Source organism: Mercenaria mercenaria, chromosome 1 (genome assembly GCF_021730395.1).
Source record: "Mercenaria mercenaria strain notata chromosome 1, MADL_Memer_1, whole genome shotgun sequence".
Lineage (NCBI taxonomy): Eukaryota > Metazoa > Mollusca > Bivalvia > Venerida > Veneridae > Mercenaria > Mercenaria mercenaria.
The window spans coordinates 20510853-20526858 of NC_069361.1; the positions used below are offsets into that span (position 1 = coordinate 20510853).

At 32.9% G+C, this 16006-nt stretch overlaps 1 protein-coding gene across 2 annotated transcripts in view; it reads right to left on the reverse strand.

Moving 5' to 3' along the window:
• Positions 1-13568, reverse strand: part of LOC123544844 (uncharacterized) — a 30951-nt gene extending 17383 nt beyond the window's left edge. Inside the window, exon 1 of one of the 2 annotated variants that reach the window (XM_053541670.1) lies at positions 13160-13568. In XM_053541670.1, the coding sequence (XP_053397645.1) occupies positions 13160-13192 (33 nt within the window). In that variant the 5' untranslated portion in view covers positions 13193-13568. The remainder of the gene's footprint in view (positions 1-13159) is intronic. The other variant, XM_045330916.2, reaches the window with a different exon arrangement.
• Between the last annotated feature and the right edge of the window lie 2438 nt (positions 13569-16006).

The following is a 16006-nucleotide window of genomic DNA, read 5'->3' on the forward strand; positions in this document are numbered from 1 at the left end:
TCTTACATCTTACATGCCTATCTGTGTAAGACGGGGTATACCCTACCCGAAGGAAAGTATGGAATGGAAAACCGAGCGTCAGCGAGGTTTTTTCCAAGCTGTCCCGAGGGTTTTGAAAACAGCTGTTTTACGCAAACAGACATGTTAGATTATTTTTCTTGCCTGTAACTTTCAAAGTAGATCGTGAAGACAAATAGATTTGCGTATCTCATGGCATTATTTACATAGTTTATGACGTCATAATAGTGCCAGTACTATGTAAAGTCCTCTAAGTGTACGGTATTTTAAGAAATGTTTTTTTCCCTAGGGAAAAACGGGAATATCTATCCCAGGCGCGTGCTCAAATAAATGTATACTTTCATTGCTAGTTAGGCAAGAATAAGTAGAATTCAAAATCTAATGTAGCTTCAAAATCTATTATCTCTAAAGAAAGTAATATATTAGCGTTATTCGCATTTATTTAAACGAATTTCAAAGCTTTAAATACAATCAATAGTACTCCCCATTTTGCATTTTTATGGAAAATCATTTTAGTTGGAATTATTATTGTCATTCCTAGTGTTTAAATATAGATAAAAAGCTGAAGCTGTGTTCCTTGAATAGACCAATGTCAACGCCTTTGAATTTTACATTTAAATATATAGCCTACGGGATTCGTTTCCATGGCAACTTTAATTTAATTAAAGAAATAAATCTTATCTACCAAACCTTGAACAAGTTCAAAGCATACTTTAAGCATGGCCATAATGGTTAATCTTTCATCCAGTTATATTCCAATATTTCAATAACATCAGTTAGCATCATCCATATTCTTACATTCCTCATAACATTTCATGATAACTATACAAAAACTGCCAATTATTGATTATTATTCAGAACGAAAGACTCATAGAATTTTTTCGGCAAATAACGGCTGTTTAAAATTAGTTCAAATAAAAACAAATGCTCAGAATTACGTACTTTTAAGATGAAAGCTATTAATTTCGCCCGGCTATTGACACGTACCGTCATGACGTCGATGACGTCATTTTAAGGTAGTTCGATACATTTTGTGCGCATGCGCGAATGCTCTCGGTTTACGTAAAGTCGAAAAATTTAAGTTTGTTGATTTTTACTTATTTCTTGCTTGCTTTCCAAGAGAATCTTCAATAATCGGCATCTTAATGAAAAGGTAGAAGGAAACTATTCGTTGAGGCTTTAAATCTAAGTTTATCGCGGGATTTTTAACGACATTCACCGGTTTCGTAAAGCGGTCGTTTGTTTTGGCGCAATGCGGAAGTGTCGTCTTGATGCAGTTTTTTGGCTAAAAAGTTGACGAATCTTCGTCTCACTACGTCTGTCATTTGTTTTACGTTTGCCATCAGTTTTAGGCAGTAACTGTTAGCTGTCGAGAGTACCGGAACAGACTGTGAAGTATTTCTATAGATCTAAATATGGTTCGTAAAAAATGACACTTTGTCTGGCATTCGGAATTCCTACACTAGCGATCCATGAGGACTTTATCCAGTTTCCAGAATGGCAGGAAGGAAGGACTTATTGAATTGGACCACTTGTCAAGGCAGCTTACAAAAGTCAGAAATTTAAAAGCAGCCACTCGGCGACAGTAAGCTTGTTTACATTTTCCATAAGATTTCCAAAATAAATACTGGGAAAAAAAACATGGAAATACATACGACATCAACACAAAATAGCACAGCACCAGAATGAATGCGGAAGTTGTCACGAGTGGTGTGGCATTGTTCCTGTTCATTTATGGTTTACAGATTCCAAAAGTCTGCTGAGTCATGTAAAATATATTGTATTGTCATTTGATTGTAGATCATACTGTACTGTAATTGTTTATTAATTATTTTAGTTCATTCTAAAGCCCTCAACAGACGGTAGGTTTTTGTTGTACAACACCAATTAAATTTAAGATGTACAGCCAAATGTTATCGTGTGTTCGATGCTTTTCCTTGATTTCGTAAATTTTTCTTGACCTACAGATTAGGACATGTTCTATTTTGTAAGATTTGAGCCGCGTCATGAGAAAACCAACATATTGCCTTTCCGACCAGCATCAGCACAGTCTTGTCCATGCTGTTCGCTATGAAATGGTTTCTCTAATTGCAATAGACTTTGAAAGCAAACATCATTGATCCTGATCAGACTGCGTGGATGCACAGGCTGGTCTTGATCCATGCTGGTCGCAAGTCACTATGTGAAAAGTTAAATGATTTGAGCCGCGTCATGAGAAAACCGACATATTGCCTTTCCGACTAGCATCTGCGAAGTCTTGTCCATGCTGTTCGCTAACGATTTCTCTAATTGCAATAGACTTTGAAAGCAAACATCATTGATCCTGATCAGACTGCGTGGATGCACAGGCTGGTCTTGATCCATGCTGGTCGCAAAGTCACTGTGTGAAAAGTTAAATGATTTGAGCCGCGTCATGAGAAAACCAACATTGCCTTTCCGACCAGCATCTGCACAGTCTTGTCCATGCTGTTCGCTATGAAACGGTTTCTCTAATTGCAATAGACTTTGAAAGCAAACATCATTGATGCTGATCAGACTGCGTGGATGCACAGGCTGGTCTTGATCCATGCTGGTCGCAAAGCCACTATGTTGGTTTGTTTTCTTACGGAGTGACTCATTTGTGTCATGCATTTATAACCATATTCATGGGATATTATTTTTTATTAAGAATGGTTACATTCTTTTTAGTACCTAATGCACTATGTTTACTAGGTAAAGCTCTGTTATTTAAATGGGAGTGGAATACTGTCTAAATGTGAAAGATGTACAATTTTAAAATTGTACATCTTTGAGATAATTAGTGTTGTACAACTAGAACTTAATGTCTGTTGAGGCCTTAAGGTTCTTTTCTCTTTTCTGGAGTAATGGACCATTGTGCTTAAATATGTTTTATCATGATGATTTATGAATGAATTAATAAAGACCTAGTATACATAATTTTAAAATATTTAATTATAAGTAATCAAGTTAGTATTCTGTAACAATGCGAATTGTAGTGATTGTCAATTTTCAGAACCAGATATGATTATGTCTATTTTCAGAACCAGATATGAGTAGAGTACAGTTTGAGAAATGTCTTGGTAGAACAGATACTAAGGAAATAATAAAGAGCAGAACAGACAACATTTCTCCTTCTTATAACTGGTAAAGTTCCAAGTAAGGGCGAGTACAATAATGCAGCCCCAGTGAGAGTTCGTGATGAGGTGTCAACTGTAAATGTGTGGTCGTTAAATGATGTGCAGTCAGATTGACAAGTATTTGAAGTAACATTAATTTATAAACTAACAGTTCTGAGAGAAATTTTTGCTGAGCTTTGTGCAGGATACTCACTAATTTTATATTATAAGTACAATGTCAGATGTACTCCAGACTTCACACATATGTTGATGTTTATACATATGTGGTGATTAATTTGTCAAGTGAATGAATTTTATGAATAATGTTACTTAGTGGGTGACAGAACAGAAGTACAAAGTCAGTTACAGAGGTCGACAACACTGAGTTTAGGATACAGAAAACATCCGGTGATTCTGACGAAACAGCATACATAGAAAGATTATACTAGTAAAATGAAAACTTATAGTGTATGGAAAAGTTTGGAAACAGGTTTATCATTGACAGAAGAGACAGTTTTTACAGACTGGTCTACACTTATTTTGATTTGACTTTTACACGGTGATTCCTCCAGTAAACAGCTAGTGATCTGAGAGAATTGTGTTCATTATATCATACAGGTTTAGAGTGGATGTAAAATTAATGTGTATTTAAATCAATCAAAATTTTTCAAAATTGTATGTTGAAACTTTACAACTGTTTAGTATTTCAGTAATCAGTTAGGATTTTTGAGTGATTTCAATAAAGTACAAATGAAAAAAAAAAGAATCACTATCAGCCAAGATGATGTGCTATTGTAAAAGATAGAAAGAAAATTCACAAGTCACATTAACTTGGTGAAAGGGATTTTAACAGAATTAAACTATAATTGGTGAAGGATTCTGCATGTTGTATCAAATAGCTATAATGTATTTTATAGTTCTTTGGATGTATCTTCTATCTATCTCTTTTCAAACTAAATTTTATCTCTTAAATCTATTGAAATCTATTGAAATTGCCATCAAAATAAAACTTTATTTTAAAAACAATATATTTAACAATTAAAAGGTATATTCAACAAGCCAGTACTTTGTTACTAATCTTAGTCAGTGGAATTTATTTTTAGACTTGTCTTATTTTTTTTATTCAGTTTCTGGATTCCCATTTATTAGTTACAGTACACATTTTGGGATTCCAGCAATTTTCCACATCCTCATTACAAGGTAGTATTGATTTTTCATTGGTCCAGTGGTTAACTAATTTTAGCATAAAGTAAAACTGTTCTATTAATAGATTTTCAGAAAATCTGTTTGAGTATTTATACCCAGTATACAAATTCATGTACTTTTATTTGATTTGAACATTACTGTTTAATATTATCCTGAACAAATTACAGGTTTTCTTTGCTTTATATTAGAGAATTTTGGTAAATTTCATTGATGAAAGGTACTTTTCTCAAATAGTCAATTAATAGAAATTTTCAAATATAATATCTTGTGCAGTTAAATAAAATTTTAATTAAAAAGAAATTTATTTATTTCAGTACTAGTCAGTTCTGCACTTGAAAGATACTTTGATAGGTTTTTGGTCTACTACACACTTTATATATTTCTATGGCCTGATTAGAAGTAGCTTGTTGGTTTAATTCAGTAACTTACTACAGAAAGAATTATTTAAGGTAGCTCAACACAACTTCTGGACATTAAGGTGATTTATTATCATGTATGATATAAGATAATTTTCATTGAGAGTCCTACATACCAGAACATTTTTGAGTGACAATTAGAAATATTTTAGATTACTTGGGGTTCATTACCTGTTAGAAATATTTAAGGTGGTTAACCATCTGTTAGAAAATGATAATACGGTACAGTACTGGGACTTGTTTTTGTAGGCAATTATCACAACATGAAATTTTATAGGTGCTGAATTAAAGGTATTGTCGTGGTGTTTATAACTCCCCCGCCACAAGTGGTGGGGGTTTTAGGAATGGTATCTGTCCATCCTTCCCTACTTCCGTCCTTCCATCTTCCGTCCTTCCATCTGCCGTCCTTTCGTAACATTTTGTGTCCACTCTGTATCTCCTAAACCCCTTGAACATGTTGAAGGATTTTCATGAAACTTGGTTCAAATGATCACCTCATCAAGGCAATGTGCAGAACCCATGAGTCACCCATGTCGGTTCAAAGTCAAGGTCACAACTCAAAGCCTTCATTTTTGTGTCTGCTCTGTATCTCCTAAACCCCTTCAAGTGTGCTGTTAACAGACAGCTTTTGTGATATATCAGGAGCACATAATTCCGGACAAGCTGGTCTGATCATACCCAAAATCGAGTTATTCCAAGAGCCTGTGCTCGTATACATTACCATTAAATCTGATCAAAATTGTTATGAAAATGTTCAAACTAGAGCGTTAAAATTATCAAATATTGGAACTTTTTATATAACAGGGACAGATAACTCTGGACTTGCTAGTCTGAAAATGCCTGAAATCTAGGTCTTGCAAGACCCTATGGCCGTACTAATTGTCTATTTTAGACAATTTTCTAAGTTTATTAGAGATTTCTTTAAATAAAAATGATACAGTTGTAAAAAATGGGTAAAGCTATTTTTTACTATATCAGGGGCACATTACTCTTGATATCTAGTCGGATCATCCCCATAATGCAACACATTCCAGATAATGTAGCCATGAATACTGTTTTTTTTACTTTGGTGAAGATTGTTGTAGTAATATTCATGCTGGAGTGTTAACAATGCTATATAATTCATACTTAACTTTAAAAAAGTGGGTGGGGTAATATTACATCTGTTTTTTTATGATGAAATGTCGATGTAAATGGTTTGGAACTATTTTGTTATTTAAAATTATGTTTTGCACACAAGTTCATATTGTTTAGGCGTTTTTATTTCATGAAAATATTTGTTGTTACAGCTTATTTGCCAGCAGACCCCAATATTCTAAAATTTTGGTACTTTCATGATAAAATACAGAATATCTTTCTTATATGTTCGGTGACCCCCATTTTTTTACCCTTATTTTGAAGCAATTTTGAGACACAATGTATACAAAAAGTATTTCAAAAATCTTAATTGTAGAAATAATGTTATGCTATCTTTAGACTGATACAAGTACTGGTCCCATTGGAAAAAAGTGGGTGGCGTAATTATATTGCCTTGTGAAAATGAGTAACAGTATTATGTGAAAATCATTAAAATTTCATACTGACTTCATAACATATTCAAACTGAATTGTTAGAAGTACAATTATTTTACAACTGATAAAGATAGTTTGTGTTTTGAAATGTACCCCCAATTTTTTCCAGGTTTTTCAAATTTTACTTTTGTCTTGACAGTGTGTGTAGAAAATGGCCGATATAATGAAAAGGAGTTCGGTGACCTACCGTTTTTTTTGCTTTCATATGAAATAGATACTAAAGATCTTCAAACATGCAATGTATGAAAAAATTCTTAATTGTAGAACAAATTGGCCTGAAACGTATCCAACATCCTTAAGGCAACAATGTTTGGTACTTTTTCAGCAGTAATGTTTACATTATTTCCGCATTATTAAACCATAAAGCATCAGATCAGAAACATATTAGTTTTTTTTCTCAGAAATATATGATCATTATGTGTACAAACACACGTTGTCGTAAATCCTCACGTTAGCTTCCGGTTTGACATGCGCACATATAAATATTAAAGTAACCTACATCCTTAACTGCATATGCTCATATGTAAAACTTCAAACAAATAGCTTTGATACTACTTAATCCTACTAATGTCTCTGTCCATTGTGCTTTAGTTCAACGCATGATGCGCGTACGCTAGATAAAACGACACGACACACTACACGACGAACGACACAGTGACACGTCCCGTGACAACAATTTCATGTAGTATGCGATCAAACAAGCGACAAAACGAAACGGCAAACGACATGATGCAGAAAATACTACGTGTGACATTAATATTGCGATATCGTGTCGTATTGTCGCCCGTCGTATTGTGTTCGGAGCGTCGTGTCTGAATGTCTTATGTCGTGTCCCGCTAAATTTTGGTTGTCGCTTGTCATATTTCATGTCATGCGCGGACCTAGAAAAGTAGACGGCCGACAAACAACGCGACGTGCGACGCATGATACGACGGGCGGCAATGCGAGAGGACTTCGCAACAGTAAAGCCTAGCGTCGTTTCATGTTGTCGTTCATTGTGTCGCATTGTCGTGCATAATGATGTAATGGCGAGCATCGCGTCGGGCATTGTGAGTCGACCTGACGATACACTACATCAGTTAAAGGGAATTTCCATAGCTTTTCATGCGCATCTTTCTGCGCAGCTGATTCTGTCAATGGAACAAGTTAAGTGAAGTCAACATTTGTTGAAACATGTGATAGACAATCTTTGATATGAGGAATCTCGTATAAAATAACATTTTGCAATAGGTTTTAACAGTTATCAAATGTTGATACTAGTTTATATTGTATTTACATGTAACATGCCTGACATGTATCGTGCAAGTTGCCATTTGTGGTCGTGTTCTTACAGGGCGTTTAAGTACAAAGACAGTAGTTTTCATATATTGTTAGACAATTAACTTTGTATTGATAAGACAATATCTCCTTTCAAATCATTTGGTATTCAATTATAGATAGGATTAAGAATATTTTTAGCAGATTTAATCTATTTGGTCAAGTTTAAGTTATTTTTTCGTCTGAACAGGTGTAGATTCAAGCGGTCGTAACATATAATTTAGCCTGGTGACCCATACCTTTTTGGTTATTCTATGTTAACAATACAATTATCAGTACTTAAGGAAAACAGAAAAATTCCATGAAACAATTTTTTTTCTTTACAATGAATATTTTTCATTGAAAGTTTCTATGAAACAGAATTTATTTTCATTTGTACCCATCATTGTAATGATATTGTATTACAAATATGACTATGAGATGAAATAGATATATAAACCCTATTGTGCCGTCTTCATGGAAACGAAAACACTGACCACTTTTCATTAAGAGTGGACCAAAAAAGTGGCCTCATAAGTGTAAACAAGTATTTTCTTCAATTTGACATAATGACCTTGACCTAGATTTGATCAAGGCAATCAGTCTGACCAAATTCATGAAGCTCAATTGAAAATTACAGTCTCTATCGCATACAAAACGCTTTTTTATTTATCCTAGCGACCTAGTTTTTGATCCCAGTTGACCCATATTCAAGCTTGACCTTAATTGGATCAAGGCTATCATTCTGGCCAAATTTCATGAGGATCAATTGAAAAATACAGTCTCCATTGCATACACAAAGATTTCTTTGATTTGACATTGGAACTTAGGTTTTGACCACAGATGATCATTATTCTAAGTTGACCTTTATTTCATCAAGGCAATCATTCTGACTAAATTTTATCAATATCCAGTGTAAAATGCAGCCCCTGTTGCGAACAAAGGGTTTTTCTTCAATTTTACCGGGTGACCTAGTTTTTGACCCTAGATGACCAATATTCAAACCCAACCTAGAATTTATCCAGACAAACATTGATTAAATTTCATGAAGATCTGGTGTAAAATGCAGCCGCTATCGCATACACAAGGTTTTCCTTTGATTTGACCTAGTGTCCTAGCTTTTGACCACAGATAACCAACATTCGAATTTGACTTAGAATTCATCAAGGCAATCATTCTGATCAAAATTCATGAAGATCAATTGAAAAATACATCCTCTATCGCACACACAAGGTTTTTATTTCATTTTCACCTAGTGACCTAGTTTTTGACTTCAGGTAACTTATTTTCAAAACTATTATAGATCTTATCAAGGTTATCATTCTGACAAACATTCATGAAGATCAGTTGAAAAATACAGCATTTATCGCATACACAAAGCTTTTTTTTCAACTGATCTTCATGAAATTTTGTCAGACTAATAACCTTGATAAAATGTAGGCCAAATTCGAAAATGGGTCATCCGGGATCAAAAACTAGGTCACTAGGTCAAATCAAAGAAAAAGCTTTTGTGTGCGTTAGAGGCTGCATTTTTGAATTGATCTTTATGATTTTTGTCAGATTGATAACCTTGATAAATTCTAGGCTAAGTTCGAAAATGGGTCATCTCGTGTCGAAAACTAGGTCATTTGGTCAAATCAAAGAAAAACCTTGTGTATACGATAGAAGCTGTATTTTTCAATTGACCTTCATGAATTTTTCTCAGAATGATTGCCTTAATAAAATCTAGGTCATGTTTGAATATAATTTAATGTGGTTCAAAAACTAGGTTACTAGGTCATAACAAAAAAAAACCTTGTGTATGCAATAGGGACTACATTTTACATATAATCTTCATGAAATTTGATCAGAATATTTATCTAGATCAAATCTAGGTCAAGGTTGAATGTTGGTTATGTGGTGTCACAAACTAGATCACTCAGTCAAATAAAAGAAAAACCTTGTGTACGCAATAGGGGCTTTATTTTGCACTGGATATTCATAAAATTTGGTTAGAATGATAGCCTTGATGAAATCTAGGTCAAGATCGAATACGGATCATCTGGGGTTAAAAACTAGGTCGCAAGTTTAAATCAAATAAAACATTGTGTATGAGATAAAGGCTGTATTTTTCAATTGATTTTCATGAAATGTGGTCAGAATGTTAGCCTTCATGAAATCTAGATCAAGTTCGAAAATGGGTCATCTAGGGTAAAAAACTAGGTCGCAAGTTTAAATCAAATAAAACATTGTGTATGCGATAGAGGTTGTATTTTTTATCTGATCTTCATGAGATTTAGCCGGAATGACAGCCTTTATTAAATTTAGGTCAAGTTTGAAAATGGGGCATCTGCGGTCAAAAACTAGGTCACTAGGTCAAATCAAGGAAAAACCTCGTGTATACAATAGGAGATGCATTTTACTCTGGATTTTCACAAAGTTTAGTCAGAATGATTGCCTTGATGAAATCTAGGTCAGGTTTGAATATGGGTAATCTGGGATCAAAAACTAGGTCACTAGGTCAAATCAAAGAAAAAACTTTTGTAAGCGATATAGGCTGTATTTTTTAATTGATCTTCATGAAATATAGTCAGAATGTTAGCCTTTATGAAATCTAGTCAAGTTTGAAAATGTGTCATCTGGGGTCAAAAACTAAGTCACTAGGCCAAATTGAAGAAAATGTAGGGATAATACACGTTTTTTTTTTTTTTGTGTATTAACGTCTGCAGAAGCCCGCGGGATTGTTTGTGACCGAGACCGAAGGTCGAGGTCACAAACATATCTCAAGGGCTTCTGCAGGCGTTAATACACAAAACAAACGTGTATTGTCGCTATTCTTGCATAAAAAACATTACACGACGACTAAATGCATTGTTTTCATATGTGATGACTTGACGATTCCGGTACATTTTTTATTTACCATTCTTGTTCTTGGAAACGGTAAACATGTTTTAAATATCCATAACCGGGGCACACATAACAATAACACTACTAAAAGCGTGATTTGAAGGTTTTTTGAGCATCTTATTTTTATTTTTAGTTATTACAAACGTTACATTACACATAATTTGCATATAACTAAAAAATTTGATAAACAGGAACACAATTATTAACAACTTTACATTCGAATTATTTTGAGTACGAACAAACAGAGTACGGATGAGTACGAAGCTAGTGACTAGCTTTCGAGGTTTATTATATGAATTCTGCGAACAATCAGGTAAAAACAAACCGACTGATACTAACAAAAATCATTAATATAATACCTAAAAAGGGGCAATAGCACAAGTTACACGCGATACTTATTTATTCACAGTTATTTACAATAACTGAACAGACGCCTTATAAAGGGAGTAAACTCTAAGAGAAGCTAGAGCGTACATTGATGGGGGCAGTACGTTTGGGTTGGAAACTGATACAGCTAAACATACTATGGATTACATTGTATCTATAATGCTACAAGAAGAGGTTATTATGGAAGAAACAAGATGCAGATGCCAAATATCAGTCTGCGCAGAAATACATACATACGTCCCTGGCAAAGCATTTCAAAAATAAAAATCATGTATTAACAGCACGTGAATTGCCTTGTTTGCACACGATTTTTCTCCCGTTTATACATGGGCGGATCCAGTGAAAAAAGTAGTTTTTATGCAAGAATACTTGTTTATACTCATAACTTTTGCTCCAAACTTAATGAAAATTGGTCAGAATATTTGTTTCCATCTGTTATGGAGATCAACTCAGCAAATAGGTACTTTGATGTTTTGAAACTCACTTCCTTCTTTTCCAAAAGAAAGCATTCAACATTCCGAGGGTTAATCATTCCTAAGGCCCGGAGTAAGACACTTTTTAAAGTTAGAGAGATTTTAGTAATAAGTAATGATTATTTGATTTTTTTTTCAAATTGAAAGCCCTGTGTAAAATACTGTCTTGTAAATTTTTGTAATATATTTATTTTAATTTAGAAACAAAAACACATTGAATCAGTTTCTTATAAGCATAAAACAGGTATTAAGAAAAATACCATATGTCTCAATTAACAACTCTTCAAATAAATGAATTAGCAAAGAAGTGTGTAAACTTTCTACAATTATATTATGCAAATTTCTTGCATGAAACATTAAGATCTAATCTAATAGTCATGTGATGCAATTTTTAAATCTCACTGGAAAAGAGAAGTAGGTAAACAAATGAACATGAATAAGCCTTATCAAAATGAAAACAAATAAAATACTGAAAAGTCTTTAATCTAAATTAAAATCTTTAATGTCTCATTAATATGCATATATAAACGTATATAAAATGAAATTAAAAGTTTTAAATATCTGATTAATTTTTAAAATGTCTTGTTCTGCCTTGGCATTATTTTTGTTTCTTTTCTAATTGTAAATTTTGACAATATTCATGGCAAATTAAGATATTTCTCATGGTCGTTTAATGTGTTATCCCTTTATTATTTCATTCTTAAAAAAATTAATTGTAGAAGAATGTGTATGATAAATTTAAGGTCTTAACTGATAACGGAATTTCTATTGAAATTTTACTCTTATTCCTGTAATGATTTAGCAGGACAATACCTTGATTATTCTTGTTTGACTAATTTCTGTCATTTTTATCTTGATTCCAATGCCATGTATAATTTTTTTGAAACTAATGAATGAAATTAATGCGTTTTACAAATGCATTTACAATAGCACTTAATAGGTAATGCTCGGATATTGGCGGAAAGAAAAATACTTAATTTTTCCCCAGTTAAATTGGCATTTTCATGTTTTATGTAAGCCAGTTCAGATTTTATTCATTGCGGATCTATACTTAACATTTAAGGAGATATTGTTTTGCATTTATAGAATGAAAACGATCCTTATTTCTCATGAGTCATGCAAATATTTTAGCTGTCAATTTGAAAGATCTTCCGTAGTGTTGACCCGTCAGAAAAAAAATCTCTCTTAGAAGATAAATGACCTCTACTTTTTTTTGGAAATATTGGTGTTTTATAGGTCCTTGAAGAACATAAGGCTAGTAATTCTTTTTAAATGGGTCTGGCTATGTGTTACAGCTCTCAGAAGAGTACTGTTAATTTATGTGGAGGATATAGCAAATTTATTCACTACTGTGCAGCCTCCAAGAACTTAAATAGCGTTACCATATAACGATAAAATTTCATTTGAATTTACTTCAAGAACCACGAACGAATAATTAAATATATGACTTGGAAAAAGAGTGGAGTGGTGCTCCGCCGTGGAACGGTAAGTGGTAATATACAATATATTTATTTTATACCTCCTTTGCAAAATATGGAAAACGACTAAGAATAAAATACTGATTTCCCTCCTATTATCACTTAATAAGGGAAACCCGGTTTTAACCATGGTCAGATTACGAAAATTAAATTGTTCTGTGTAACAGTTCGCTGGTGTTTCATGCCATGTCGAAGCTAAGAAATGATATTGTCGCAGGTTTTCAACCGTAACAGCAACGGTCCTAAAGAGCCATTTGATGGCCGTAAAATATCTAGGTACTTTTATTTAGTGTAATAATTACTCTAAAATACCTTAGGCGTTCCGGGACTGTTGATCTTGTCCATCTTCTTGTTACAGGTACGAATGTGTTGAAATGTTTTGATGATGTCAATTGTTTTTTCACAATATTTTACCAGTAGTATACACGCCAAGGAAACATAAAGTATTTGTTTTCAAAAGCTGACCAGTAGAATTCATTGTCTAGGAAGTAGTAGAGCTGTTGAGGATTTCTTTTAGATTCCATTGTTTTTGTAAAAATTATAAATGTAAAAGAAAGTTATGACAAAACTAAAGACAACGTATTGTCAAAACGTTACAATATTAACGTACTCCTCTTCGTTTTGTTAATTTTATATTTTTATTCCAAATTTTCACTCCTTTCTGTTTCACAACTTTAACAACGATACGCAAATTTCTTTTATCTATTATCTGTTTCTAAATTTAGTAAAGTAGTTCGATATTGATCATGTACCGTGTGTTTACAATTTAAACCTGTTACAAGAATATATGTTAATATGAAACATGTCCATAAAATCATTTTACTGTAATAGGCAAATGTAAAAACTTACGTAAAAATGGTGTTAAATACGATTTTCAGAAGATGCATATAATACAAATATAAATTTTTCTGGAGAAAAAAAGTTAAACGAGTATATGCAACGGCTTCTATGGAAGGCCTGTAAGGACATTATCATACCCTAGCAAAATGATACTTGGTACCTTATAAAGTAATTATTTTGATTCAACCGCCAGTTTCATCGAGCTAATATATTGGTTTTTGAGACTGGACTGGTTGGGCTAGTAAAATAACGGCCTGTAAGTTGGAGCTAGTACAATTTCTGGAGGTTGTGTTTCTTTATATGCATTGCTTTAAGATGTGTTATGTTTTAGGTTTTAGCAACACGACCCCTAAATATGGGAGTCAATCTGTCCGTCGCGAAACATTTAATACGACAAAAAACGTCACGTCACTGAAATGGAATTGATATAATTTGACGCAATAACACATCGCAATTACAGAAAATGTTGAGTATGAAAATAATAACTTAAATGACTGTTGAATAATTCCCTTTTTTGTACTTGAGGGTTCGCAATTTTAACATATAGTATTAATGATTTCTAATCCTTGGAAGATAATCTTATGTAAATTGATATATTAATAGGTATTAATAAAAGAAATTGCCGAGCTTAAGAACTCTACTTTATCTTGAATTATCTGAGAAATGTCTCCAGTTTATCTACTTGATTTCGCATTTGTTACTTTTAAGTCAGCGTGTATAAAAATATTTAGGGAATTTAATTGCATTTGATTCAGTGAAAGATTGAAACGAGATAACATAGACAGTACAACTCTATCTTGAATACTAGTAGTTTTTATTGTGGTCTTCCTTTTTGTTCTGAATTTTTATTTTTCATTTAATTAACATGGTTATCGTAGCTCGATTTTTTTTAAACGCATTAATTACCCGATTATCATTTATAGTTGTCATTATTTTCACTACATTGTATTATATCATTATTTGAATCGGATTATTTGCACAAATGGCAGTTCAATGGTTTAGTCAATTTGGGCAAAGAATCCACATGCTGAATCTTGTAAGGTTCTATCACTTTCTTTACATCACAGGCCATTCGAGGAGTACCAATGTACGTTTTGGCATATTATATCCAATCTTAGTATATTAATGGTATATTGCATTACGTGGAATTGATCTTGCTGTTTCTTTTTGTGCATAATAATAATTGAGCCTGTGCGTCCGCGCAGTCTGGTCTGGATCCATGCTGGTCGCAAACGCACTATGTTGGTTTTCTCATTGCGCTGCTCATATGTAAAACAATCGATTTGATATTATACGGATATGTTTGTTTGTTTATTGTTTTATGATTAAACTGTTTACTGTTGCCATGTATATATTATTATATGTGCCACATATTCATTTATTGTTCAATGAAAACAAAATTTACCTAACTTACTATACAAAACTTTCCCCTGGCCACCTTGCCTTAATGATTCGTGTATCAATGCTGTTTACATGATTAAAATTGTGAGCTCAAAGTCGGACTAACGGATGATTATATATTTATAACTAATACTAAAATTGATAATTAATATAATATTTTTCCCGTATGTGCGATTAGTGAGGTAAAAGAGTCTTATTTATTTGTTATGTAACAGAATAAGGAGGGCTGATGATCACAATAAAACATTCAAACTTTTAAGTCATTACTAATATTCTATAAATAAAATTGGAAACTCCCCAGGTTGCTTATATCAAGTAAACATGTTTCCGCACTGATTTTTACTTCGTCATGGTATAGGAAATGATCTAAGAAATAATCAAGTTTTCATACTCAGAGAAATAAGAAAGTTCTCGCCGTTTTATGAATTCAGCATTAAAGTACTGCCAAAACACGCGTATGAATACAAACAAATTACAAACAATGGGTTCATTATTTTTTTAAACCTATCAAATGGTTTGAATTCATTTACATTCCAACTTTACAATTTTACTGGGCCAATTCATTGATACTTAAATTCTCTAAAACTGCATAATCATGATATGAAAAAGCAGCCTATACATGTATACAGATAGACGGTCCTTCTTACATGATTATTGACTCACATAGTATTTAAAATTTTACGAGAGGACTTTTAAACCATGTTGAAACGTAATATTATACTTTCCAATTTAGGACAATTAAGTCCTAACAAAGAAATGTCACTGTTGTAACTTGTTTAAATCATTATTCTAATAATTACTCTTTGAAGTGTGAAAATCCGGTTTGGCACATTGCCTTATCAATGTGTTACTCTAAAGCATATAGATCATAAATTAAATTCATAATATAGTAGATATAATACAGACTGCTTTTGGGTT